The sequence below is a fragment of the Herpailurus yagouaroundi genome, unplaced genomic scaffold (genome assembly GCF_014898765.1).
Source record: "Herpailurus yagouaroundi ecotype Mexico unplaced genomic scaffold, PumYag 189, whole genome shotgun sequence".
NCBI classification, from domain to species: domain Eukaryota; kingdom Metazoa; phylum Chordata; class Mammalia; order Carnivora; family Felidae; genus Herpailurus; species Herpailurus yagouaroundi.
This window is the reverse complement of record NW_024412420.1, coordinates 11,731,228-11,755,143: the sequence shown is the minus strand read 5'-3', so window position 1 is coordinate 11,755,143 and position 23,916 is coordinate 11,731,228. Positions and strand designations below refer to the sequence as shown.

Here is a 23,916-nt window from a genome sequence, read left to right as displayed (position 1 = left end):
CCCCCCCCCCCCCAGTCTGACTCTGGCTTGTAATATCCCACTCAAGACTTTCTTGTGTTTTTCCCTCTGGATCATCTGGTTTACTTTTCTGAAGCAAATCCACCCTGCTCAAATATAGGAACAAAGGCCCAAGTCCTTTCTGTGCCTATTTCTTGGGTGACTGACCTTAGATCCTGTCATTTAATAGATCATGGGTTTTTTTTGCAAAAATGCTTGGTGTAGTGTTTACTGCATAGGAAAAGAGTAATGCTTTTTAGCTGCTTCTAATCCTGAGACCTGTTTCTTGATGACCAGCCTCTTCCTCTCCCCGTACCCCCCACTGCAGCCATCCTCCCCTGGGTAGTCCCATCCCCCACGCTCGGAGTCCCTTCCCGTGTCTCTACCTACCTTTCAAGGTGGTGATAAAATTGAGCAGCCCGCCGTGTGTGAAGTGTCTGGCCCAGTGCCTGACACATGCCAGCTCCATCCGGGTTGCCACCTCTAACTTCAGAACCTCAGCACCCCCCTCTCTACTCCTGTACAGTCTTCCATCCCTGACTTACCTGTGAGTTGCGCCAGTACCTTTTCCCCTCTGCTCTGTCACTTGTGTGCCCTTGATGTCCCTATGTACCCTAGCAAGTCCCCAGGCTTTTCCCACCTAGAGTGTCCTTTAGACCCTTGCTGACGGCTGATGCATTCTAGGTTGTGCAATACACCCTACAAATCCTCCCGTCTACAGCAGCCGCTGCGTGTCCTTCTCTCCTTCCCGGTGTGAGATTCTCGGCTATTTCAGAGGGTCCTCCTCCCCCTCCCGTTCCCCGCCCCCCCGCCAGTCTGAAGAGATCTCTCCCCCGCCCTTGGACTCCTGGGCAGGCAGACCATTACTGCCCCTCGCTAGCTCACTTGCTTCCTACAGTCCCCTTGCCAACAACGGTCCACTGTATGGTTTACAGCATTCGTTTCTTAGTGGAGTTGGTGATGTCTTCCCAGCTACTGAGCACTCTTCATTTAGCATTCAGTGGTAGTACCTGGGAATCTCGGAGGTGGGGAGTGAATGAATTGCCCTGTGGGAGGAAGAGAGAGTAAATGGGATGTGGCTTTTCCAGGGTGACATCTGATGCCATTGGGATCTCTGATTTTTTTTTCCCCCTCCCCCTGAGGAAACAATGCCCTTTTGATAATAATTCCGCTCTCTGCTTGCCTGACGAGTACTCAGCTGAGGTTTCTCAGCCAGCGAGACAGTGCAGACGTTTGTGGTACCAAGCACCACTTTCTCAAACCCTGGCCTCATTGAGGTGATCACAACTGTTCTGCTCAAGGGATTCCCCTTTTTTCTCCTTTCCCTCACTCCCTTCCCCACCTCCTCTTGGTGTTATACAGGGATATCATGTCCATTTATAAGGAGCCTCCTCCAGGAATGTTCGTTGTTCCTGATACTGTTGACATGACTAAGGTATGTAACTCGGAAGGGGTTGGGGGCTACTGGGAAATTGGGCCCAGAAAGTTGGAAGAGCCTAAAAGATTATCCAGCCCACATCTCTGATTACAGAAATGAATAAATCGAGATCCCAAGAGAGTCCGTGGCTTGCCCAAGGTCACCCCGTGAGGTGGAGCAGAGACTTGAACAGGTGTCTTTTATTTGGGTGCCAGTCGGTCTGGCTTGGAAAATCCCTGTTGATGCCTCTTGTCCCAGCCGAGCTATTGTCAGGACACTCTTTCACTCTCAAAAATGCTCCAGTTTGGCTGATAAGTTATGTGCTCACCCTGTTCCTTTTAACTACCCAGTTCTTCCCCCATCCTGCCACTCTTGGCTTTTAAGTAGGGTGCTGTAAATCAGATGCGGAGAAGGTTGGGATGGGGTGAGCCTGAGTAAGCAGTTTGTGCGTAAAGGGCCTTGTTCAGGCTCCTGTCCTTACTGGTTACTGTCGAATATCCGTTCCATCCCAAAGACCATTCCTGTCTTGCCCTCCGCATAAACACGGAGGAAGCGTAAATTCCCTTGGCATGGATACCTAGGCCTCTCTGTCATGGAGCGCTCTACCCCGAGGAGTCCATGTTCACTTGATCCGATGTTGTGAAGAAATCAGATTTCCTAAATCGAGGAAACTCTCCGTAGTTTCACATTCCCTTACAGTTAGAAGTTCAGACGTTCTAGTGTTGGTGTATCTATTTTTTGGTTTTGAATAGGTTTCCCTGTACATGGATTTTTTTTTTTTTCTTTTGATGTGGTTGGAAATGTTTTTCCTGGGACAGCTTGTCCTCAGTCAAGTGTCACCGTTCCTTTGCTAGTCCCCCGGGTCCCAGAACTGATGTCATGTTGATGCCATTTGAGCTTGTTATTCCAAATGACTGAGGGCAAAAAGATAATCCGGGGTGCCACCCGCGCAGAGTTGGGACCGAGGCATTGGATTGCAGGGCCTCTTTCGTCTTGCTGTTAAAATTCTGAGCGAACCTAAATGCCTAGGAGCCTTTGTAGAAAAAGAAATATAACGGGGTCCGTTCACCTTTTCCTCCTTTCAGGAGAGGAAGGCTCGTTCAATGATTGTGGCCAGAGGAAAAGAGTCTAGCGTTCTAAGTGCTGCCGATTTTTTTTTTTTTTTTTTTTTTTCCTTTTTAAACTAACCTACAGCATCGGGGAAATTTCTGGGGATGGTCTGATGGCTCCAAATGGACCCTGAGTTTTCCCCGTTACTCTGTGTGTCTTTGACCCAGCTGGAGGCTGCCTGAGCCACATCCTCCACAGTCGGTTTGATCCTATGCAGAGGAAGCAGACACCCTCGGCCTCCGTCACAGCCCTCAGCTCGGCGCTGTGACTGCCACTGGTGCTGTGGCCACCAATCCCTCTGCTCTTTTCCATTCATCTTACACCCCCCACCCCCAGCTTTGTACCACGTGAACAGGGTGGAGTTGCCTCATAGGCATGTTTAACCTAGGCAGATCCAAACGGACGGACTCCGTGAAAACATGTATTCGTTTCTTAAAATCAAACACGCTAGGATAATATTTTACAGATGCCTACTTTAACTCGCACAGCGGTGTTCCATCTGCATTTGTTATAGCTAACACTGATCAGGGAGGCCCAAACAAAAAGCCCGCCGCGAGGGAGTTTTCAGGGACCCTCGAGGGAGGGTGATTTTGACGCGGTTCGATCTCCACCTTGGGCTCTAACCTTAGAACCGTAATCCCTGAGTAAGGCGCCCCTCCACCGGGGTGGGATTTCTCAGAATTCCAGACTTAACTTCTCGGTGTGAGTGAGGACGGGCTGTTCAGGCTGCACGGTGAGGATGTGGAGGATGGAAACCAGATGAAGGTCCTGCCTCTGGTGTGGGTAGCAAGTGGAAGCCAGGAGGGGTTGGGATGGGACATCACCTCACAATTTTGAGATGGGGTTTTATTTTGCAGATTCATGCATTGATCACAGGCCCATTTGACACTCCTTATGAAGGGGGTTTCTTCCTGTTCGTGTTTCGGTGTCCGCCCGACTATCCCATCCACCCACCTCGGGTCAAACTGATGACAACGGGCAATAACACAGTGAGGTTTAACCCCAACTTCTACCGCAATGGGAAAGTCTGCTTGAGTATTCTAGGGTAAGAGGAGACTTCTAAGTGGCCAAGTTGGTTGTTAGCAAATAATTACTGCAGGCCAGCCTGTATCAACCAGGGTTCCTCGTCCGAAGCACGGAACACAGCAAATGACTGGAGTGACGGTTTCCTCATTTTTCCCCAGGATGGTACACGACCGTATATCATTCTAGGTGCAAAAGAGAGAAGTTAATTTATGACCCACAACGGATGCTTCAGCGAAGCCATTTCTCCCTGAGCGCCAACGGCACCTGGGAACTTGTGGCCCTGCAGATTCTGGGGTTCCACCCTAGACTTAGCACATCAGAAACTCCAGGGGTAGGGCCCAGCAGTCTGTGTCTTCCAAGCCCTCCAGGCGATGTCTGGCGCAGTCCAGCCTGAGAACCACTCCCTTAGGGCCTCAGGGCTTAACCTCTCTCCTGAACAGGTTGAGAAAGGCTGCGGGTCTGTGCCATGTAAGGTTTTGGGTGTCTTGTTTCTGAGTCTCTCAGCGAGTGGCTTTGGAGGCGGTGGTAGTGATGAACACGATTCTGATATGTTAACAACTGAATGAAAAACGAGGTTGGAAATCACATCAGGTCAGAAACAAGCTCCAGGAACATTTTGAGTCTGGGTGCTACTGAGATTTTGCTCCGTGCAGTTCTCACTCGTTCCCTTTCATTGCCCTTTGGGGGTTACCAGTTCAGAGTGGAAACGTCTTCTGGATAGGTCTTTCTCGTGTGGGTGAATTTCCCTGGGGCAGAGAACAAGTACAGGTTGAAGTTGGGAAAGTTGCCCAAACCGGCGGTACTGTTTCCTCTCTTGTCCAGCAATGTCTGTCTTGTCCAGCGTGTTTCCCAGTGTGCGTGGGGGAAAAGGCAGCTGAACCAAACTGGAGATCAGGAATTTTTTTTTTTTTTTTTTTTTTTTTTTTTAATCTCTTAGATCCAGGGATGTGTTCTGTGATGGTGGCAGTGAGGAAGTCCTTCAAAAGAGGCTGCCCTTAAAGAGATCTTTTATGTTGTCAGGGTTTTTGTCTCTGCTGGAGGATAGCGGTATATATAGCCCACAGTGGTGAGGCACTCCGTTGTTTCCGTGTGACATTTGTGCGTGACAGCGTCTCTGTACAAAGTTCGCCGCTAGGCCAGGATAAAACTGTTTTGAACAAACAACAGCCCACAGTAGAAAACAGGGGAAGTAAGATGGCAGGGTGAAAGTGGCAGAAATGGGTGGGGTAGAAAAGGAGAAGCTACCTTGACATCGTGAACTTTTCCCATGAAGGGTCATAGGGTAGAAGATTGGCCAGTCAGCTTGAACAAGCCTGTCCTGGCTTAGGTTGTGTTCAGCCTCCAGATCAGGTGCCAGCTGAGCTAAGAAATGTCATGTCCAAGCTGCCTTCCTCCTCCGATACGCAGTCACGTATGTGGAGGAGAGGACCGGTCTTGTTCTGGATGCTTTGCAACTCTATTATTTCAGACCCTCTGCAGTGTAGAAATGCCACCTACCCCCTTCCTGTCCTTTGGCAGCGTTCTGTAGTCTTCAGAGAATTTGACGCTCTCTGGGGGCTGGATCCAGAACGGGATCCCTGATCATCAACACCCCCCCCCCAACATGGCCTCTAATCAGATGGCTCCGGGCCCCTCTGTGCCTGTATCTCCGCTTCTGTCTCCTCCTGACTCCTTCACCACCCTTAAATAAGGAAGCTCTGAGATCCACACAGGTTAACATTTAGACTGCCTTTGAGGCTGTTTTCTTACCTTATTCCTTTCATTTTGATGAATGGAACCTTCCCTGGTTACTGTTTCTTTCTTAGCCCAATGAAAATCCCTTCAAAGTTATCTTGCTTGCTTTACCCTCTTTTCTTTTGTCCCACTTGATAAGAGGATTAGGCAGTTGACTGACTTCTGGTGAATGAGGGTGAGACAGGCTGGGAAATTCCAGAGCATTAATAGTGAAAGAGAAACGTTGAGTCACTGATGGTGCTGTGGTGTGGCCAGGCCCCAGGGTACTGGTGCGCTAGTCTTTCGGTGGCGGCCTTCGCGCTGGCCTCACCCGGCTACTCCCCTCTGCTGTGTTTTGCAGTACGTGGACCGGCCCTGCCTGGAGCCCAGCCCAGAGCATCTCCTCTGTGCTCATCTCCATCCAGTCCCTAATGACTGAGAACCCCTATCACAATGAGCCTGGCTTTGAGCAGGTAAGACCGGGGCGGGGCGCGGAACTGTGGGCAGAATACTGGGTTTGAAGAGATCAGAGAGGTCTGCTTCGGGGTCCTATTTGTTTGTCACCATAGGAGGAAAAGGGAGCTGGTTCGTGGGCTCCTAAAAAATGAGGTTTTTTTCCTCGTAAGCCCGGATAACACCGTCAAGTTCTTGCCACGTGACTTGGGTGAATCTGCAACGTGGGAATGAGTGGAGTCATCCGGAAATTAATTCTAAGCCTGCTTTGGGGGCTGTTTTGCAGCCAGTGGCTTCTTCTGCACGTGTCCATTCTGCAGTACCCCCTTACGGTACTTCCTAGTGACTCCTACTCCCGGAGTTACCAAGTGCTGTTACCTAAAGAGCCACAGGAGCTAGTCATTAGCCAGGGCAAGCATTTTTTGGTCAAGGGACGCCTGGGGGGTTCGGTCGGTTAAGCGTCCCAACTCTTGATTTTGGCTCGGGTTGTGATCTCACGGTTCGTGGGTTCAAGCCCCGCATCAGGCTGCATCAGGCTGCATCAGGCTCTGCCTTGATGATGCGGTGCAGAGCCTGCCTGAGATTCTCCCACCCCACCCCACCTCCCTTCCTTCCTCCCTCCCTCCCTCTCTCTCTCTGTCTCTCTTTCCCTCTCTTGCTCTGCCCCTCCCCCACTCATGCGCACATGCACTCTCTCAAAATAAATAAACCTTAAAAAAAAAAGGAAAAAAAGAATGCTACCGAAGAGAAGGCAGAGGAAAGTCGGATTTTCCAAAGGTTTGCTATTTGCCAGCTACGGCCGAATTTTGATATATAGTATCTCATTTAATCTCTACTCGGGGTAGATGTTGTTATCCCCACTGTCAGATGAGGTGTTGGCCACGTGGAGAGGTTGATTAACTTTCACAAAGACACCCAGATCATGGTAGAACCCAGCATTTGCCTGGAACCCAGCGTTCTTCCATTGTTTAAAACTGCCTGCCAGGATTACTCATGAGTACAAGAAAAGAGTGATAATCCCCAAAGATTATAATTCTGTCTAGGTGATTAAAACAGTTAACTGAGTTTTAAACTATTTGGAACAAAGGGAAGTACCTTTTAAGAATGAACAAAAGTTATTCCCAAAACCATCCTTTCCCAACAGTGTATTTGATTTCAGGCTTCGGTAGAAATGGAAAAGGGCCTTACTCACTAACCAAGGAGCTGATTTTAAGGTCTTTCCTTGTTTGGAAATTCAACAGAGGTGACTGATTCTTTTCTTTTCTTTTCTTTTTTTTAAGATTTCATTTTTAAGTAATCTCTGCACCCGCTGTGGGGTCCGAACTCACAACCCTGAGGTCAAGAGTCGCACGCTCCGCTGACCGAGCCAGCCAGGCATCCTGTGACTTTTATTCTTAATACCCCGAAACATTCTCACTTCACAGCCCCCTGGTGTCCAGGTGGCTTTTTCACAGCTCCCCAGAAGGAAGGAAGTGCCCAGCTGATCCATTTCTTAAGTCTGTTTTTTTTTTTATATACGTTTATTTATTTTTGATAGAGACAGAGCACAAGTGGGGGAGGGGCAGAGAGAGAGGGAGACACTGCATCCGAAGCAGGCTCCGGGCTCCGAGCTGTCAGCACAGAGCCCGACGTGGGGCTCAAACCCACAAACCGTGAGACCGTGACCTGAGCCAAAGCTGGATGCTTCACCGACTGAGCCACCCAGGCGCCCCCATTTCTTAAGTCTTAAGGCTAAGCAACTTCTTTCTTAAGTGACTAAAATGGCTTAATGACAGGAAGAGTACCCTTGTCGGGCCCCACCCAACCTTGAAGATCTTGGAATCAGATGCGATCCACTGTCCTCACTTGTCTTCCCCGCTGTTTTCACGTGCTACTTGTTGTTCATCAAAGTAGTCACTGACAGTCCAGCGTCCCAAAGATAACGTATCACCAGAAAGAACATAATGCGGGTAACAAAAGAACTGACCCACGTGGGGGACGCCTGGGTGGCTCAGTCAGTTAAGTGTCCGACTCCCGATTTCGCCCCAGGTCCCTGATCTCATGGTTTGTGAGTTCGAGCCCCGCATCGGGCTCTGTGCTGACAGCGTGGAGCCTGCTTGGGGTTCAGAGAACTGACCTGCTGAGCGCCAGCTAGTAGTTTGCGTGGTGTTTGACAGGTGGGGACTACTGTGGCTCTCCTCAAAACGTTCAACACGCCCCACGGCACCCCCGTGATCTCACTGTGGTGCATTTTGGAAACCGTGGCAATACGCCGAGGGTGTGTATCTCTTTCTTGTTCCTGCTGGGTTTTTAATCCGAGGCCAGGGTTCTGATTGCCGGGCTGGTGGCAGGAGGAGCGTTGAAGAATAAAGGAAGAGTTACGAGGATGGAAAACTGTACCCCCTTCCATTTATACCCGTGCGCTCGTACCGGCTTTCTCCAAGTTGGAGTTTTCTTTTGGAAGATTCAGGTTCCCCTTCGATAGATTCATATTAGTTGGTGCAGTGATGGCGGATCCCTGCAGACCTGAAAAGGAGTTAACCGGGAAGCATCCTGGTGTCTATAGAGTTCTTCACTGAGACTCCTGATAAGTGTGCCTTTTTTGTCCCGCCACCATCCCTCCCGTTGGTTCTTTCCCACAGAATCGACCTCAGAGGCCTCTCGTTTCACCGTTAGGAAAACGGTGACGGACCTAGGTTGCTGCTTACAGGTCGAGTGACCCGTAACGGAGGATGGGTACTGGCCCTCGTGGCGGGGGAGGTGAATGGTCCCAAAGATAAAAACTTGGTTGCTCTTCGAGGATCTGCTACCCAGCCGGAAAGGTGTTCTCTGGATTCGTCTGCGTGGGTCCCGTGCCCCCCATGCTCATCGTGAAGTCTCCTCCTGTTGACTTTTCTCTTTGCCTAAATTTTGTACTTGCACACTCTGGTATCTGTTAACGTTGCAGGAGAGGCATCCAGGAGACAGCAAAAATTACAATGAATGTATTCGGCATGAGACCATCAGAGTGGCGGTCTGCGACATGATGGAAGGAAAGTGTCCCTGCCCTGAACCTTTACGGTATGTATGCGTCAGGAGAGTCAGTACCCACTTGGTACTCGGTATTCTTTTTGGAGGTTTAGCTGGCTCGTACCTTTGAGAGTCTTCGGGGCAAAATCCAGCGTTGGGCACCAGGGGAGATACGGAAAAAGGAAAGATGTGGCTCGTGCCCGAGGGTTACTCGAGAGGAAGTTCGGAGAGCTTCTCTTTCCTGGGAGAGTGCCGAGCCTGCTGGGAAAGTATTAACAGTCACTCTCCTTGAATCATCCCTAAGGTAGGAGAGAAATCAGCCACGGGCCATCGGCTGTTCCTTTTTCCATTTGCCACCGAAAGATTTCTGTAGGATGCCACACCCGGGCTCGGGAACTCTCACTTGGTTTGGCAGCGAGGCTAGATGACGACGAAGGGGGGAGCCCTCCCCCCGCCGTGTTCCTCACGTCAGCTTCTCTGCCTCTTTTCCAGAGGGGTGATGGAGAAGTCCTTCCTGGAGTATTACGACTTCTATGAGGTGGCTTGCAAAGATCGGCTGCACCTTCAGGGCCAGACTATGCAGGTAACGCAGCCCCTGCCACTGACTCCAGACGCCTTCCCGCAGACCATGTAAGCCCCCCGCCCCGGCAAGGATAGCGCCCTCGGCTCTCAGAAGTCAGAGCCGAGAGCAGCTTGGCCCAGTTTGAGCGGCCGCGGCCCAGAGAGGAGACTGCCTTGCCTGAGACACGCGGCATCGCTTCTCCGTTCTTGGCCTAAACGAGGCGCTCACGAGTAGAGTCCGAACTGTCCTGCTTGCTCATCTGGAATGCCTTCCTTTCGTAGTAGTCTTTTCAAACTCGAGAGCTTTCGGCCTTCTGGGAATCTCCGCGATTACAAGGGCGAATCTCCTATTGGAGTTCGGTCCCTAGGTCAGAGGGGTGCTCAGAGAACGAGGCCGAGGGAAGCGTTGGATGTGTGGCGTTGTGGGTTGGAGGATTCCCGTGGCAAAAGATAGCAAGCCCTTGTGTAGTCTCTGCCTGTACCGGGGAAACGTACTTTCCACTTCCAATAAGAATGCAGCGCTTAGGGGCGCCTGGGTGGCTCAGTCGGTTAGGCTTCCATCGGCTCAGGTCACAATCTCTGGGATCCGCTTGGGATTCCCTCTCTCTCTCTCTCCCTCCCTCCCCTCCTCATGCCCTCCCTCTCAAGTGCACACTCTCTCACGTGCTCTCTTTCTTAAAATAAACTTTAAAACTCCTTAAAAAAAAAAAAAAAGAATGCAGAGTTTAGACTTGTTTTCAAGAGGAGATTCTTACTAAACCAAATTGTAAATGGTCTCAAATATTAAAAAAACCCGCTTGTTAAGAGGACGAGACTCCTGCTCTCCCGAGGACCAGGTCTTGTGTCTTTTGGCTCATTTACTGGCCATCTTGCTTTAGAATCCTGCTGACTTGGGTAAGTGGCTGACATGTCCTTGAGGCCCCTCCCCAGCTCTTTCTGAGCCATTTCCCCCGCCCGGTCCTCACCACCAGCCGCAGGGGTGAATGTCTCCTTTCCTCCGCTGCTGCTTAGAAATGGCGGTGTCCCTTTCCTTCCTTCACGGACTTTCCACCCACCTGCCACGTGCAGACTCACAGGGCAGGGGCGCCTGGCTGGCTCAGTGGGTAGGATGTGCGACTCTTGATCTCAGGGTTGGAAGTTTGAGCCCCAGCGTTGGGTGTAGAGGTTACTTGAACAAACAAAACGAAACAACCTCAGAGGGCAGGGGCGGCTCGGGGTTAACTTGTTTCCCAACCCCGTTTTTAGAGGACATGGGAGGTGCTTCCTCCCATGGTTTCAGGAACCCTTAGTGCTGGTATTTAAAAGCATTTCCATCGTTCACCCTGTGGAGGAAAAATAACTCGTGATGAGAGAAGGAGAGGGAGGAGCAGTGTCTGGGGAGGAGGGAAGTGGGTGGCTGTGGAGCCCGGGATGAAAAAGGGAAGGTTTGAAAAATTGACCGCCTCGGAGGGAGTGTGGCGTCCAGCCTCGGCGGAGCGTAGCCCTCGTAAGTGGCAACACGCTGGAGCCCCGGGGACTGGGATCTGTGTTCCCTGGCCCCTGACCCTGAGGGTGACGTGTAGGTAAGAGTGTGGAAGGCGTTTATGTGCGAGAAGCAGAATGTGAGGGGAAAACCGGCTGGCTTTTCGGGACTCTCGAGGAAGGCGGTCCCCTCGCCTGAACCCCGGCCCCGCTGCTTGGCCGCCCTGTTCTCTCTGTGGCATTTTAAATTCCTTTTGTTTTTGCTCTCCGCTCCAACCATAGTTCTTCTTGAGACTCTCGGGACCGTGAACCCCTCTCTGCAGAGTGTTTGGAGATCTTTGATCTAGGATTAAGCTGGGTGGCCCTGGAGTCATGCCCAGGAACCTGGACAGGGAGGTGGTGACAGGTCTCCGTGGAAGAGTGCACGGGTGCTTAATCTGGAAGTCAGAGCTCCTGAGTTCTCGACCTGCCTGTGACGTTGGAAAAGCAAGTTCCCCTTTGCTGAGTGTGGGAAAGGAGGGTAATTTTTCTCTCGTGTGGTTTTTGTGAAGTGAATTGAAAACCAACCCAGGCACGCTTCACGATTACGGTTCTGGTCTTCAGCTTCTGTTCCTTATCTACCTCTCCTTTCCTCTGACCTCCCGCATAGTGGCTTGATTTCAGGGAACAAAAGTACATTTTCACGTTGGCCCCAGCCAGACCTGTCTGGGGTGGTTCACCTGCCATAACGTTCCTGAACTAGTCCTGTGTCATGTCGTCCGCTGTTGGCCCCTGTCGGTGCGACGCCCTCCTCCGCTCCCGGGACTCGGAAGCGGAGCGGGCGTCCCGCGTGGGCCCGGAGCTGCTGTCTCTAGGGTGAGCCGTCCAGACTCCGAATCTTCCATCCCGCTTGTCTCCTTTCCCCCACAGGACCCTTTTGGAGAGAAGCGTGGCCACTTTGACTACCAGTCCCTCTTGATGCGCCTGGGACTGATTCGTCAGAAAGTGCTGGAGAGGCTCCATAATGAGAACGCCGAAATGGACTCTGATAGCAGTTCGTCTGGGACAGAGACAGACCTGCACGGGAGCCTGAGGGTTTAGACCCTGCTCCCTTCTCCCCTTCCCCCACTCAAGAGTCCCAGCAAAGTCCCTTCCCCCCCACCCCAGGGACGGAGAGGCAGTGTGTATCTCCCTCCAGACGTGACGTCATCCTGCAAGATGGCAAGAACCGAGCAAGCTCGGATCCCAGGGTGTGGGAGTGGGGAGGCCGTTCCTGATCTGACCTCCCTGGCTCTCGAGCATCCGGGGCCATGTTCATCCCATAGCAGGGGCCCAGGTACCTATGCAGGAGCACCCGGGGCGAGGGCCTCTGGCAAAAACACGGCAACTGACACACCTCTCCACAGGGCCGGCTCCTTAGGGATAGGTGGGAGACAGGCTGTAATCCCAAGAGGGAGTGTGCCCACGCGACGTATGGGGTTATCTGGAAGGGAGCTTGGGGGGGGGGGGGTGTCTGTGACACTTACGCAGTCTGGGTGGTTGTCTGTCTGTCTGTCTGCAGTCTCGAAGCAGGGCTTCCCAGCGCCCTTTTCCCCCCGCCTCTCTTCTCCCACTACTTCCCATGGGCCAGCATAATTCTGTGTTTCCTAATTTATAGTCACTGTTCTAGACAGACCAAAGAGAAGGAACAGTGGTGGAGTCTAGGCTGCTGATCAGTAAGCTTTACCTAGCACCTGAGCACCTTTCTCCTCTGCCCCGCATTCCCGCGCCCCTTCCCGGATTGAAGACGGAAGGGGACTGGCACCGGGACCGAACCGAGTCTTGGTTAAAGCCCGCACAGGCACCCTGAGAGGCTGATTTTGTTCCCGCAATCACTGATTTGAGAAGTTCCCCACACAGCCAGCTGCTGTGTATATGGGATTGGAGCCACTACATAGAATAGTTTCTTACAGATTTTCAAAAAGGCTGGTAGCCACGATGAGGGCACTTCTGAGGGCGGGGTGCGGCAGGGAGACTGATGCTCATCCTGTTGTGTTTCCGTTTGGCTGTCCTTGTGTATTTTCACCCCAGCCCCTCCCGCGCACCCCCCCCCCCCCCCCCGCCTCAACTTCAATGCCCAGGAACCTGTGGGGAGCAAGGTAGCCAATGGCAGGGGGGCGGGGGGAGGGGATGGCTGGGACTCTGGGCTCCCCTTCTCGCCACTCCCCTCCCTCTCCCTCCCAGCTGCTCTGCCGCTGGCTCTAAGGGGTGTCCCATGGCTGTGTCGCTTCTCTGTATCTAGCTACAGTGATTCTTTAGCCGGTTGGCTCGGAAAAATGGGCTTTAGGTGCCGTGTGGTACTGGGCGTTGAGGGAATCCAGCCTTCCCCTTTTTGGTGTGTTCGCCCCATATTTTCTGGATTCTTCCCGTTAAGGCTCCCAGTGGGGTGTCGGTGACCCATGTGACGCAGGGCCTCAGGCAGCATCCAGCCACGTGGAAGGGAGAAGGGAGAGGAGACGGCGCGTACCTGCCCCGCCCCTGCCGTGGAGGCATCTGCCTGGGGGTCGTGGTGGGACTTCCCTGGGGTTGTTCCGGGGGTGGGGGGCACAAAGGAGAATGTCCTACTTGGGAGGGCAGGAAGCTGAGAAACTGGACAGGACGTGGGCTTGGGGAACGGAAGTTTATCTTGGATACCGAAGGCGGAGTCTCTTAACGAGACTCAAAACAGGGACCCTGCTTCCCATTTCCCTCTTCCATTCCCAGAGCTAGCGCAGGGCTTAGAAGAATGCCCTTGGTCTGTTGGTCCAGTGGTCGTCTGTCATCCATTTTAAGTGTTCCCACTTTCAAGTGACAATCCTCTCCTTGGCCCTGCCATGGGCAGAGCATGTCTGGCATACCGGCCCGACTTTTACGCCCTAATCTTGAGTTGAGGAAATATATGCACAGGAGTCAAAGAGATGTCTTTATATCTGACTGTACATAAATGAAGTTTTTTGTTTTTTGTTTTTTTTTTCTTTTTGGTGCAATAAAGTTTGTTTTGGCAGAAGGAGGAAGCGCCTGTGGGTGTGGGAGGGTTTGCGTGAGGGGAGCGTGGGTCTCCTCGACAACCACACCTCTCCCCTGGGTCTGGAACCGTCAGGGAGGAAGAAAGCGCTCCGTGAACTGTCGAAGCTGGAAGCTCCCGGCAACGTGACCTGGGTAGATGGATGCAGGGCTGCTGGTGACCAGTTTCCCGCCCACCAGAAGGAGAAGAGAGTTTCGTGAGCCCCCCCCCCCCCTCGGGCCGCCAAGGAGAGGAGTGCCACCTCGGCCTCAGCCGCTTCCAGAGAGATGCAGGTCCCACAAGGACGGGCAGGCCTCGAGTCTGGGCACCTGGGCTTGGCCCGAGTGTCCCCTGGTAAGGACAGGGTGTCCACGTTCGGCATAATCCAAACCACTGGGTTTTCTGTTTTCTGGCACTTAACCAGCCCTCGGGAGCCCAGCGTTCGGAGACCGTGGAGACGCTGCTTCGCGCAGCCTCCGCCCCACACCCCCGTCCCTACTGGGTAAAGGGAGGCCCCCGCTTTCCGCTGCAGAGGCTTTTCCTCCTGGCTGACCACGGGCGTGGGGAGAAACTTCGCGAAATGCCTCCCCGTGCCGTGTGCAGCCAGGATACGGGAAAGTGGGGGGGTCTGGTGGGAGTGGACCTAGGCTCTGGCTTTTCTCTTTGCTTCTTCCGCCTGGTGGCCTCTGGTAGAGGACTTGGACCCTTCGCCTGAGACATTAAGGAGACCTACTTACCCAAGTAAAGTCGTGAAGATTAGAGGGGATTCGCAAATGGGGTAGGTGCTCAGTAAACGATGCCCTTGCCGCCACTGAGGCTAGAGGGACCCGGTGAGCAACAGGAGAGCGAAAGCCACCAGGAAACGGGAGAACTACCACCGTGTAGGGCCACTGTCGGTCAGTTCCCCCAGATTCCACGGTTTCCTCTAACCACCACTTGACTTTGACCTCTGTTTCACACTCAGCCGTGTCTGTCAGAACCTGCAGGGCCTCAAGGAAGCTGGATGAGACCGGACGAGTGGCTATGACTTACGGGTCCGTGAGGGTCTGCTGGTTTGAGATCAAAACCTCTTTCTAGGGACCAGCTTTGAGCCAGCGGGCTGTGATTTATGCCTCAGGGCTAGAGAGAGACTAGGCTGTCGAGCCAGGAGGCGGACAGCCTTCGTTCTAGACCCAGCTTTGCCGTGAGCTTGGAAGACCGGCCCGTAGAGGTCCTGCCCTCCGTGCTCGCTGTTCTGTGTAACTCGGGTCCTCCTTACTGGATAAATGAGGTTTTCTCCACTAAAGATGCTACGGGAAGGCACTTTAAGAAAAAACAAGCCAATGGGTGAAGCGTACAGAGGGCGCAAGAAAACCTGGAACTCTTTCTTCTTGAAAGAAAACAGAGACAAAAGCAAAGTTGTTCGGGTTTTATTCGCCAACCGCTCTCCCTTCCTCTCCCTGCCAGCTGCCGGGCCCCCACCCCCCGGGCGCTCCCAGAGTCAGGGGAGGGCTTCTCTGGCCTCCTCGGCCGTAATCTCCTGGGAGTAGAGGTCCGTGAAAAGAGCGGGCAGCCAGTAGTGGGCCTCCCCGGGGGCCTGTAGGTCCAGCCAGGCCAGCCCTTCCTTCAGCAGGTGTTCCTGGAGGGAACGGGGAGGAAGAATCCTCTGGGACAAGGGAGCCCCCGTAGGGTAGACTGACAACCCCCCACACCTGTTTTGGCTTCAGTGGGGTTTTCAGGCTACATCTACACGAGTGCCTTCCCGTATTTACACAATGGGAGCCACCGTGCTTAGTTCCGCGTCCGTTACCTCGAGGGTAAACCTTTAGGGAGAAGGTAACGAAAGGGCTGTGTTAGCTTAGAATGGACTCCCCATTCCTACAGCTGGAAAGAGGCCCAAGAGGGGCTGGTTGTGCCCCACAGCATTAAATAGATGTTTCTGTTACCCTGCTTTCCAGAAAAAAAAGGAGATCTAGTTTAACTGCCTGGATGAGGAAGAAGGTATTGAAGGCCAGGGTTTATAGTCTCACGCTCCTTCTCCGTAACATCGGCCTCTCGTTAGCGCCACGAAATCTGTATCTACAGAACTGTAACTACAACACGCAATGTAACAATGTGATCGTGGATGTGTCATTAAGTAGTTCACAACCCCCTCACTCTGTATTAACAGCGTTACTTCTGATACAAACTACGTGGTCTGACCAGGCTCTACAGGCCGGAGACAGGAGGGGGGGTGGGGGGGCTCGCCTGCCGCAGTCAGGAGCCTGCCTCAGTTGTACCTCTCAGGGCCACCCTCAGAGACGTGGGGTCACTTCTGCGGGCCTTCAAGGCAAGAGGCCAGCGGAGCGAGGCTAGGTCCTGCCCGTGTGCTGCCTGTCCGCCCTCCTCCTCCCATCTGGGGCCCATCTTTTCTGGGCCATTCCAAAATTCACATACCAGCACTTGCCGCGCTCGCTCGGTCTCCCATTTAAGACTGGCTTTGATATCGCTGACGGTCACGTAGCCATTTTTCTGAAGGAAGGAGGGATGGGGAGTCAGGTAACAGCGTACTTTCCCTAAGAGCCCAGCATCCGCCCAGGAACAACGGGTTTACCCACACGGGACAAAGAACTGCCCTTGGGCGAAGCCTATGAGAGCACAGAAAAAGAATGTTTAGAAGTCCCAGCAAAGAGAGAGAGAGAAGCAACTTTCAGGGTGACGAGGTGTGTGGGGGGAGTGGGGTGAGTCTTAAAAAGTGGGGTCCCTGGTACTAAAACATTAGACTTTCTCAGAGAACTTTGGAGTATGATCTGATTCAGGACAATGAACGGACAGGAAGGGACGGTGACCATTCCCCAGGGAGAAAAGCCCTCTCCTTCTTGAGTTTTGTTCGGGGGTATAGATTTAAGAAACCCGAACCCCTCTTTCCTAAAGCCATGGTAAGGATTTGGGGGGGGGGGGACGTGCTGAGGAACAGGGGGAACGGTAAACAAGATTACACATTTGTTCTGCGGAATCGACACCCAGTTTTAAGAAGACCTCAAAGAACCCGTCTACCCAAGAAAATACAGTTCGCTGTCTGCATGTCCGCCTATTCCGCTAGACTGTAAGCTCCCGCAGAGCAGGAACCACGTGGTACCCGTCGTTCTGCGCCCCGCAGCCTGGCCCGGTGCTTGGCACTGTAGCTGCTCAATAAACGTCTTCTAAAGAAGCTCAGGTCTGACTGGTGCATCCGCTAGACAGTCTGGGCAGAAGACGCGCGGGGCGGCCCCCCCGCCACCTCCCCGCCCCGCCCCCCTGCCCCCCACCCCGCCCCGCCAGAAGCCCCGCCCAGGCCGCCCCGCCCACACATGTGCACGCACACGCCTCCCCTCCCCTCCCCTCCCCGCGAGCCCTGGCCCCTCGCGAGGCCCGCGGTACCTCCGCCAGCTGCAGCACCACCGTGTGGTCCATATTGAGCTCAGCCGGAACAGACTGAATGAGGTAGGTGCCACCCACGGGGATGATGCCAAAGCCGGTGCCGAGCGCCTTCAGCTTCTTGATGGCCCTGATAAGGTCGTCTCTGAGGGGAGGAAACGCTGCTGAAACACCTTGGGCCGAGCGGACCTGGCAACGACGCACTTCCGGCTCGGCCCTTGGCAGGAGGCCCCCAGAGAAGACCCAAGAGGGCGGGCGACCTTCAGTGACATTAGCGAAGAGGCGGGGTCAAAGGGCACCAAATGATGCCGCTGCCAGTCAAGGGAGCGACGGTGCCCGGCGATCAGCCCGCGCACTCAGCAGACCATCCTAACCCCAGACAGAGGTCAAAAATACGCCTACGGGGGCCCGTCAGGAAATGTGAACGAAGGAGCTAAAGGCAGGGGACAGCAGGGAGCGGCGTGGACCACGGCCAAGTGCAAAACGCTTCTCCATTTTAGAGGGCCACCCGGCTGGTTACTGCCATGTGGCTTTTCCCTAGTTCCCCACTAACTCAAACCAGGGAAAAAGAAAACCCGCAACACGGTGGGTTCGTATACCCAGCCCACATACTGACAGCATTTCTTTTTGTTTTTTTAAACCTTTTCTCACCCTGAGGTCCCACAGAGAGGCTGGCGAACCAGATCAATCTCTCTCCCCTATCTTCTGGCCCCCACCCCTCTCCCCAGCCTTTCTCCGTGCGGGCGCGCTAGCTTCCTGAACCCCAAGTAATCCAGGGTCTACACAGCCCCAAGTTTAAAGAAAAAAAAAAAAAGCAACAATACATACGTAGACATGAAAAAAATAAATAAATAATGCTTAGAAGGAAATACACCAGAACGCTGGCAGTTGTAATCTCTCGGTGGAGAAGTTACAGGTGGTTTTTGGTTTTTTATATCTGTGCACTTTTGGCATTCTAAAAAAACATGCTGGAATAAAATGATTCCTAAAGAAGCCCAGACATACGAGCCGTAAAGAGAAAAGATTTCATGTGATTTCTAGAAAGGCTTTTCTACGCTCCAAGGGACTGGAGGGCACGACCTACTGGCTGACATCCTGTGCGAATTTGCCCCTTCCTTTTAACACCTGCTGATGTAGTTCCTCCAGAGTTATCAGACCTGTTGGAGGGGACAGGAAAGCAGATGAAGTCCGCTACACCAAACCAATTAAAAAAAAGCAAAGGCAGCAGCATCTCCGAAAAGCTACAAACACTCGCTCAACGTCGAGGCTGTTATCTATTTACGGCCGGTGATTTCTAACTGGGTCTAAGCTCGCTTGCTTTCTTGACTTCAACACAGCCCATTCGATGCGCTCATTAGGAGGACGCCGCTGGAGGCCCATTTTGGAGGTCACGTTTTGGGGAGCACAGAAACTCGGCATCACCCTACTTTCCTGGGAGTGGCAGGGCAGACCTAGAGTTCCTCGTGATAAAGTCATAACCCAGACAGGTGTATCAGGGGAAAAGGCCTTAGCTCCTACCTCCCTACTGTTCTCTATACTAACCAGGGGCTGGACCTCCCTGGGGCAAAGGTCTCTAGAGAACAGAGACAATCATCCAGGCCATTCCATTTACCCCTGGCCATGGAGACCTGGTATAGATTCAAGGGCATGAAGCGGCTGAGACGCTTCAGAAGACCAAACGGTTTCTCAAGATCTCACTGGCCTGCAGACTGAAAGCTGGAAAAGCTCATCTTTCAGGGCTCTCTCTCTCTCTCTCTCTCTCTCAGGGAAGCCCAAAGCCCAGTCAAGAGACTCCGCCACACTCACCTCCATTCCGGTGCTTCAGGGCCAGGCACACTTCGATGATCTGAACACCCAGCTCATAATAGAAATCTCCCACGCCCAGCATCTCAGACCAAAATCCTTTTCCAGCTAAAAGACAGAAAGGCAACAGTCTAGGTCATATGTTAGCCTACGTCCATAGTTTCTTTCAAAGCTAGATCAAAACATCTATCCTGTAGGAAGCCTGCCCTGCCTAGCCTAACACCTTGTGCTCCATTTACTACTCAGGATCCCCAAACAGTTGGAACTCTTGGAAATTCCTGCTAAAAAACAGGCTCACACAGTTGTAAAGGGTGGGCCTTCTAAAAGGCATTTCTGTTTGGCTAAGTGGCTCCAGGATACTAGGAAACTGAGTTTTCCTTTCCCAGAGCATACAGGGAAATATAATGGGACAAGGCTAAGAAAAAAGAATATGCAGGGGTGCCTGGGTGGCTCAGTCGGTTGAGCGACCGACTTCGGCTCGGGTCACGGTCTCACGGTTTGCGGGTTCGAGCCCCGCGTCGGGCTGTCTGCTGACAGCTCAGAGCCTGGAGCCTGCTTCGGATTCTGTGTCTCCTCCTCTCTCTGCCCCTCCCCTGCTCATGCTCTGTCTCTCTCTGTCTCTCAATAATAAATAAACGTTAAAAAAAAAAAAAAAAAACAATATGCAGACCAGGCATTCAAAAATCCATTGAAGGCCATAGTTTATGGAGTGAAAAATGCAGGCTATAGACTAGTAATTATAGCATAATCCAATATGTTAAAAAAAAAAGTTTATAAATACAATGTATGTGTCCAGCAAGATAACCTTAGACTGTTAATATGTATCCCTGCAATTAGGGGACAGGATCAGGAGATTTCTATTTTCTGTTTTTCTCTTTTCACCTTTGTTGACCGACTGCATAATTACACGCTACTTTCATTAAAATGAAATTTTTTTTTTTTTTTAATGTTTTATTTAGTTTTGAAAGAGAGAGAGAGCGAGAGCGAGTAGGGGAGGGGCAGAGAGAGGAGACACAGAATCTGAAGCAGGCTCCAGGCTCTGAGCTGTCAGCTCAGAGCCCGACGCGGGGCTCGAACCCACAAACCATGAGATCATGACCTGAACCGAAGTCGGTCGCTCAACCGACTGAGCCACTCAGGCGCCCCCGAAATTCTTTTTTAATAGGGGAAAAAACCCACTACAAAATCCCACTGTAGATCATTCAAGGGGAGGTCAGGCACACTGGCTACCAACCTACTCTCCAGCTTCTCCAGCTTTCCCATCAAAGCGGGCCCTCAGCCACCCTGCCAGGCCCGCACCAAAGACTACATCCTCTGGCTCTCCCTGCAGGCCCTTCTAGAAGATGCCCTGACAACGGTGATGACAAGGAGATGCGCTCCTGTCCCTAGGAGAATACCACACCCCTACAGCCAACTCCTTACAGGCCAGAGGATCCACGCCGATGGTGGCGCACATGTCCTGGAACTGCACCCGGAATTCTGGATTCTTCCGGATCTCCTGCTTATGCTTGCTGGCAAATTCCTCCAGGTTGGTCTTGAACATGTCCAACTGCTTTGACATCTGTAGGGTGGACAAGGAGGAGGTTAGGGGCAGCCCAGCTAGGTGATAGATGTCAAAAATAAGTTCCTGGCCCAGTGGCAGGGCAAGGGTTAAAATAACCCATTTCCTCCAGGCCTACTATTATGCTGTTTCTTATTCCCCCTTTCTTTTAAAAAAAAATTTTTTTTTAATGTTTATTCATTTTTGAGAGAGAGAGAGAGGCCGAGGAGGGGAAGGGCAGAGAGGGAAACACAGTATCTGAAGCAGGCTCTGAGCTGTCAGGACAGAACCCGATGCAGGGCTCGAACTCACGAACCGCGATCATGACCTGAGCCGCAGTCAGATGCTCAACCGACTGAGCCACCCGGGCGCCCCTTGTTCCTTCTCTATTTATCCCTAACTCTCCTTCATGGTTCTGCTGTCAGCTGACTTGGATGCTATAATCTTTCCTCAATTCTAAAACACACATTTTGGGGGACGCCTGGCTGGCTCTGTCAGTGGAGCACAAAACTCTTGATCTCAGGGTTGTGAGTTTGAGCCCCACATTGGGTGGAGTTTACTTAACAATAAAAGGTTTTAGGGGCGCCCGGGTGACTCAGTTGGTTGAGCGTCCGACTTCAGCTCAGGTCATGATCTCACCGTTCATGAGTTCGAGCCCCGTGTCGGGCTCTGTGCTGACAGCTCGGAGCCTGGAGCCTGCTTCAGATTTTGTGTCTTCCTCTCTCTCTGCCCCATCCCCACTCATGCTCTCTCTCTCTCTCTCTCTCTCTCTCTCTCTCTCTCTGTCTTAAAAATAAATTAAAAAACATTAAAAAAAATATTTTAGGGGTGCCTGGGTGGCTCAGTCAGTTAAGCGGCCGACTTCAGCCCAGGTCATGATCTCGCGGTTCACGGGTTCGAGCCCCATGTCGGGCTCTGCACTGACAGCTCAGAGCCTGGAACCTGCTTCAGATTCTGTGTCTCCGTCTCTCTCTGCCCCTCCCCCACTCACCCTCTGTCTCTCAAAAATAAATTTTAAAAAAATTGAAATTTTTAAAAATAAATCAAGATATTTTAAAAAGAAACATAAATAAAAAATAAAACACATTTTTCCCCCCATGTGTTCCTGTTCTAAAGACAGGATGCCTCTAACAGTCAGTGGCACATCTAATGTAGTGCCTTCTTTTTCTTTTTCCCACAGAAACTGTCATTACGTTGAAGGTGCAGCTCATAATCCATTTTGTCTTAAAAATGGGGGGGGGGGGAATGCCTGAGTGGCTCAGTCCGTCAAACATCTGACTCTTGATTTCAGCTCAGCTCATGATCTCATGGTTCCTGAGATGGAGCCCTGCAGCGAGGAACCTGCTTGGGATCCTCTCTCTCCCTCATGAGTACTCGCAAGCTTGCTCTCTCTCCCTCTCTAAATAAACTTTTTAAAACGAGGGAATGCAGCGTTCAGAGAGAGGGAAATCTCCAGCCACGGACAGAAAGGCTGAATAGGAGAAAATGAATTAGGTGCGCAGCGACTATTTCATCTTTCGGTCATGGACCTTCTTGGAATCAACTCCAAAAAAAAGAATCCCTAAGGGAGGGGTGGGGGCCTACCAGACTGCGTTCCAAAGCTACCGGTGCTAATGATCTGGGGACTTTCTGACTCATGGCTGTGACTCCTTCCCTTTCTGTAATTAACAAAGCCTACTCTCTACCTGCAAGGAGAGTAACCGCTCCTGGCCCAACAACTCCTCACTTGCTCCATATTAGAAACATTATAATCGCCATTTCCAGTTGATTCCCCGTATGTCATCTCCCTTATGAGTGGGAACTTTTTTTTTTTTTTTTAATTTTTTTTTCGATGTTTATTTATTTTTGGGACAGAGAGAGACAGAGCATGAACGGGGGAGGGGCAGAGAGAGAGGGAGACACAGAATCGGAAACAGGCTCCAGGCTCTGAGCCATCAGCCCAGAGCCTGACGCGGGGCTCGAACTCGCGGACCGCGAGATCGTGACCTGGCTGAAGTCGGCCGCTTAACCGACTGCGCCACCCAGGCGCCCCGTGAGTGGGAGCTTTTGAAGAGCACAGCCTGTGTCTCTTTCCTCGGTTCAAGGACCCCCATGTCCTTGCTTAACTGCTTCCTCCTCTCCTTCCCCAGTCGTCATAACTGAGTAAACTTGGGGCACGGACAGAAAAGGGAAGTGTTAGAAAAGGAAACCGCAGGCCCCGCACCCCATCACTGACACGCACTTCTGGAGGGGACAGCGGTGGTGCTGGATGATGGCACAGAGTAAGCAATATTTTCAGGTCATCCCCCGGCAGGTCAAGTGAAAGCCTCCAAAGATCTAAGTCAAACGGCTCTACCAACTACTATCCAGGTAACCTTGGACAAACCACCTGAATGTCCTCAATTCTAAACTGGGAAGAACGGAGCTCTCTCCTGACAGGACTGTCAGGATGAATGAACAAGACAGGGTGGAGAAAAAACGGGCACGCGCATGGGAGGATAAAAGCACGTAATCATTCAAAGATGTCAGCTATCACTGTCATTAGCAAGTCGGTAAATGGTCTGAGCAGTCCAGAAACCAAGATTTGCCAAAGAGTCGAGTTTTAGTTTGATCGGAACAACCTAGGGGCACCCCGGTGGCTCAGTCGGTCAAGCCTCCGACTTGGGCTCAGGTCACGACCTCGGGGGTTCTTGAGTTCAGCCCCCTGGCGGGAGGCTCTGTGCTGACAGCTCAGAGCCTGGAGCCTGCTTCGGATTCTGGGTCTCCCTCTCTCTCTCTGTTCCTCCCCCGCTCACACTCTGTCTCGCTCTCTCTCAAAAATAAATAAAGATTTCAAAATGTTAATCCACACAATCTAGTTTACATCAAAGGCGTCCTGTCCACCCGGTCGGGTCTCCCTTCCTGCCTGGAGTCCTCCAACCGACTCACCTGGGCCAGCTGGTCCTCAGCCAAGACAGTTCCTCGCTCCTTGTACTTGGCCTGTCAGACAAAGAGACCGGCGTGAGTTGAGAGTGGGCACTGGGGGCTCCCACTTGTACTGCCCCGGCTGAAGTATGAAAAAAGGAGGGTGTCTTTTAAATGGTTTTTCTTAGGGAGAAGGATGAGGAAGAACAATAGACGACTGGTCTGTAGCCAAATTTGGGGACGCGGCGGGAAAGGGCTGGTGGACCCGGGGATGCTGACATCCCAACCCACCGGAACCTTAAGAGTCTCAGTTCCCCGGGACCCAAGCAGCCTGCTGTCAGACTGCGATGGGGGGCGACTTGAGGGTACAGAGCTCTCCGCTCCAAGACTTCAGTCCCTGTCGGGTCGGGGGTGGCTGTGGGTCGGTCTTCGTCCCCTCACCTCGGCCAGCTTCTTCTTGGCGATGGCGCCGGCTCCCACCCCGCGGCGATGCATCCCAGCCCCGGGCCCGCGGGCCGCCCCGCTGCCGGGACCCCGGGTCTCCGCGTCCCGGGATCCGCCGCCGGCTCCCGACGCGGAAGCGCGGGC

General features: G+C 52.5%; 2 protein-coding genes across 4 annotated transcripts in view; one reads left to right on the top strand and one right to left on the bottom strand.

Annotated features, from left to right (window-relative positions):
- Nucleotides 1-13,730, top strand: part of UBE2Z (ubiquitin conjugating enzyme E2 Z) — a 14,947-nt gene extending 1,217 nt beyond the window's left edge. The window contains exons 2-7 of the mRNA XM_040497259.1: nucleotides 1,360-1,432; nucleotides 3,382-3,569; nucleotides 5,625-5,736; nucleotides 8,643-8,755; nucleotides 9,197-9,287; nucleotides 11,636-13,730. Coding sequence (XP_040353193.1) covers nucleotides 1,360-1,432; nucleotides 3,382-3,569; nucleotides 5,625-5,736; nucleotides 8,643-8,755; nucleotides 9,197-9,287; nucleotides 11,636-11,806 — 748 coding nt within the window. The 3' untranslated portion in view covers nucleotides 11,807-13,730. The remainder of the gene's footprint in view (nucleotides 1-1,359; nucleotides 1,433-3,381; nucleotides 3,570-5,624; nucleotides 5,737-8,642; nucleotides 8,756-9,196; nucleotides 9,288-11,635) is intronic.
- A 1,390-nt stretch (nucleotides 13,731-15,120) lies between these two features.
- SNF8 (SNF8 subunit of ESCRT-II) lies at nucleotides 15,121-23,916 on the bottom strand. Of its 3 annotated transcripts, none has more exons than XM_040497260.1 (8): nucleotides 23,770-23,916; nucleotides 23,353-23,403; nucleotides 20,328-20,466; nucleotides 18,909-19,013; nucleotides 18,187-18,259; nucleotides 17,106-17,247; nucleotides 16,143-16,217; nucleotides 15,121-15,345 (listed from the first exon to the last, which is right to left on the bottom strand). In XM_040497260.1, the coding sequence occupies exons 1-8, from the start codon at nucleotides 23,821-23,823 to the stop codon at nucleotides 15,208-15,210; spliced, it is 777 nt and encodes a 258-aa protein (XP_040353194.1). In that variant the 5' UTR covers nucleotides 23,824-23,916; the 3' UTR covers nucleotides 15,121-15,207. The 3 variants fall into 3 exon arrangements, with proteins under 3 accessions (XP_040353194.1, XP_040353195.1, XP_040353196.1); XM_040497261.1 differs by lacking the exon at nucleotides 23,770-23,916 and adding an exon at nucleotides 23,620-23,761; XM_040497262.1 differs by lacking the exons at nucleotides 15,121-15,345; nucleotides 16,143-16,217 and adding an exon at nucleotides 16,233-16,333.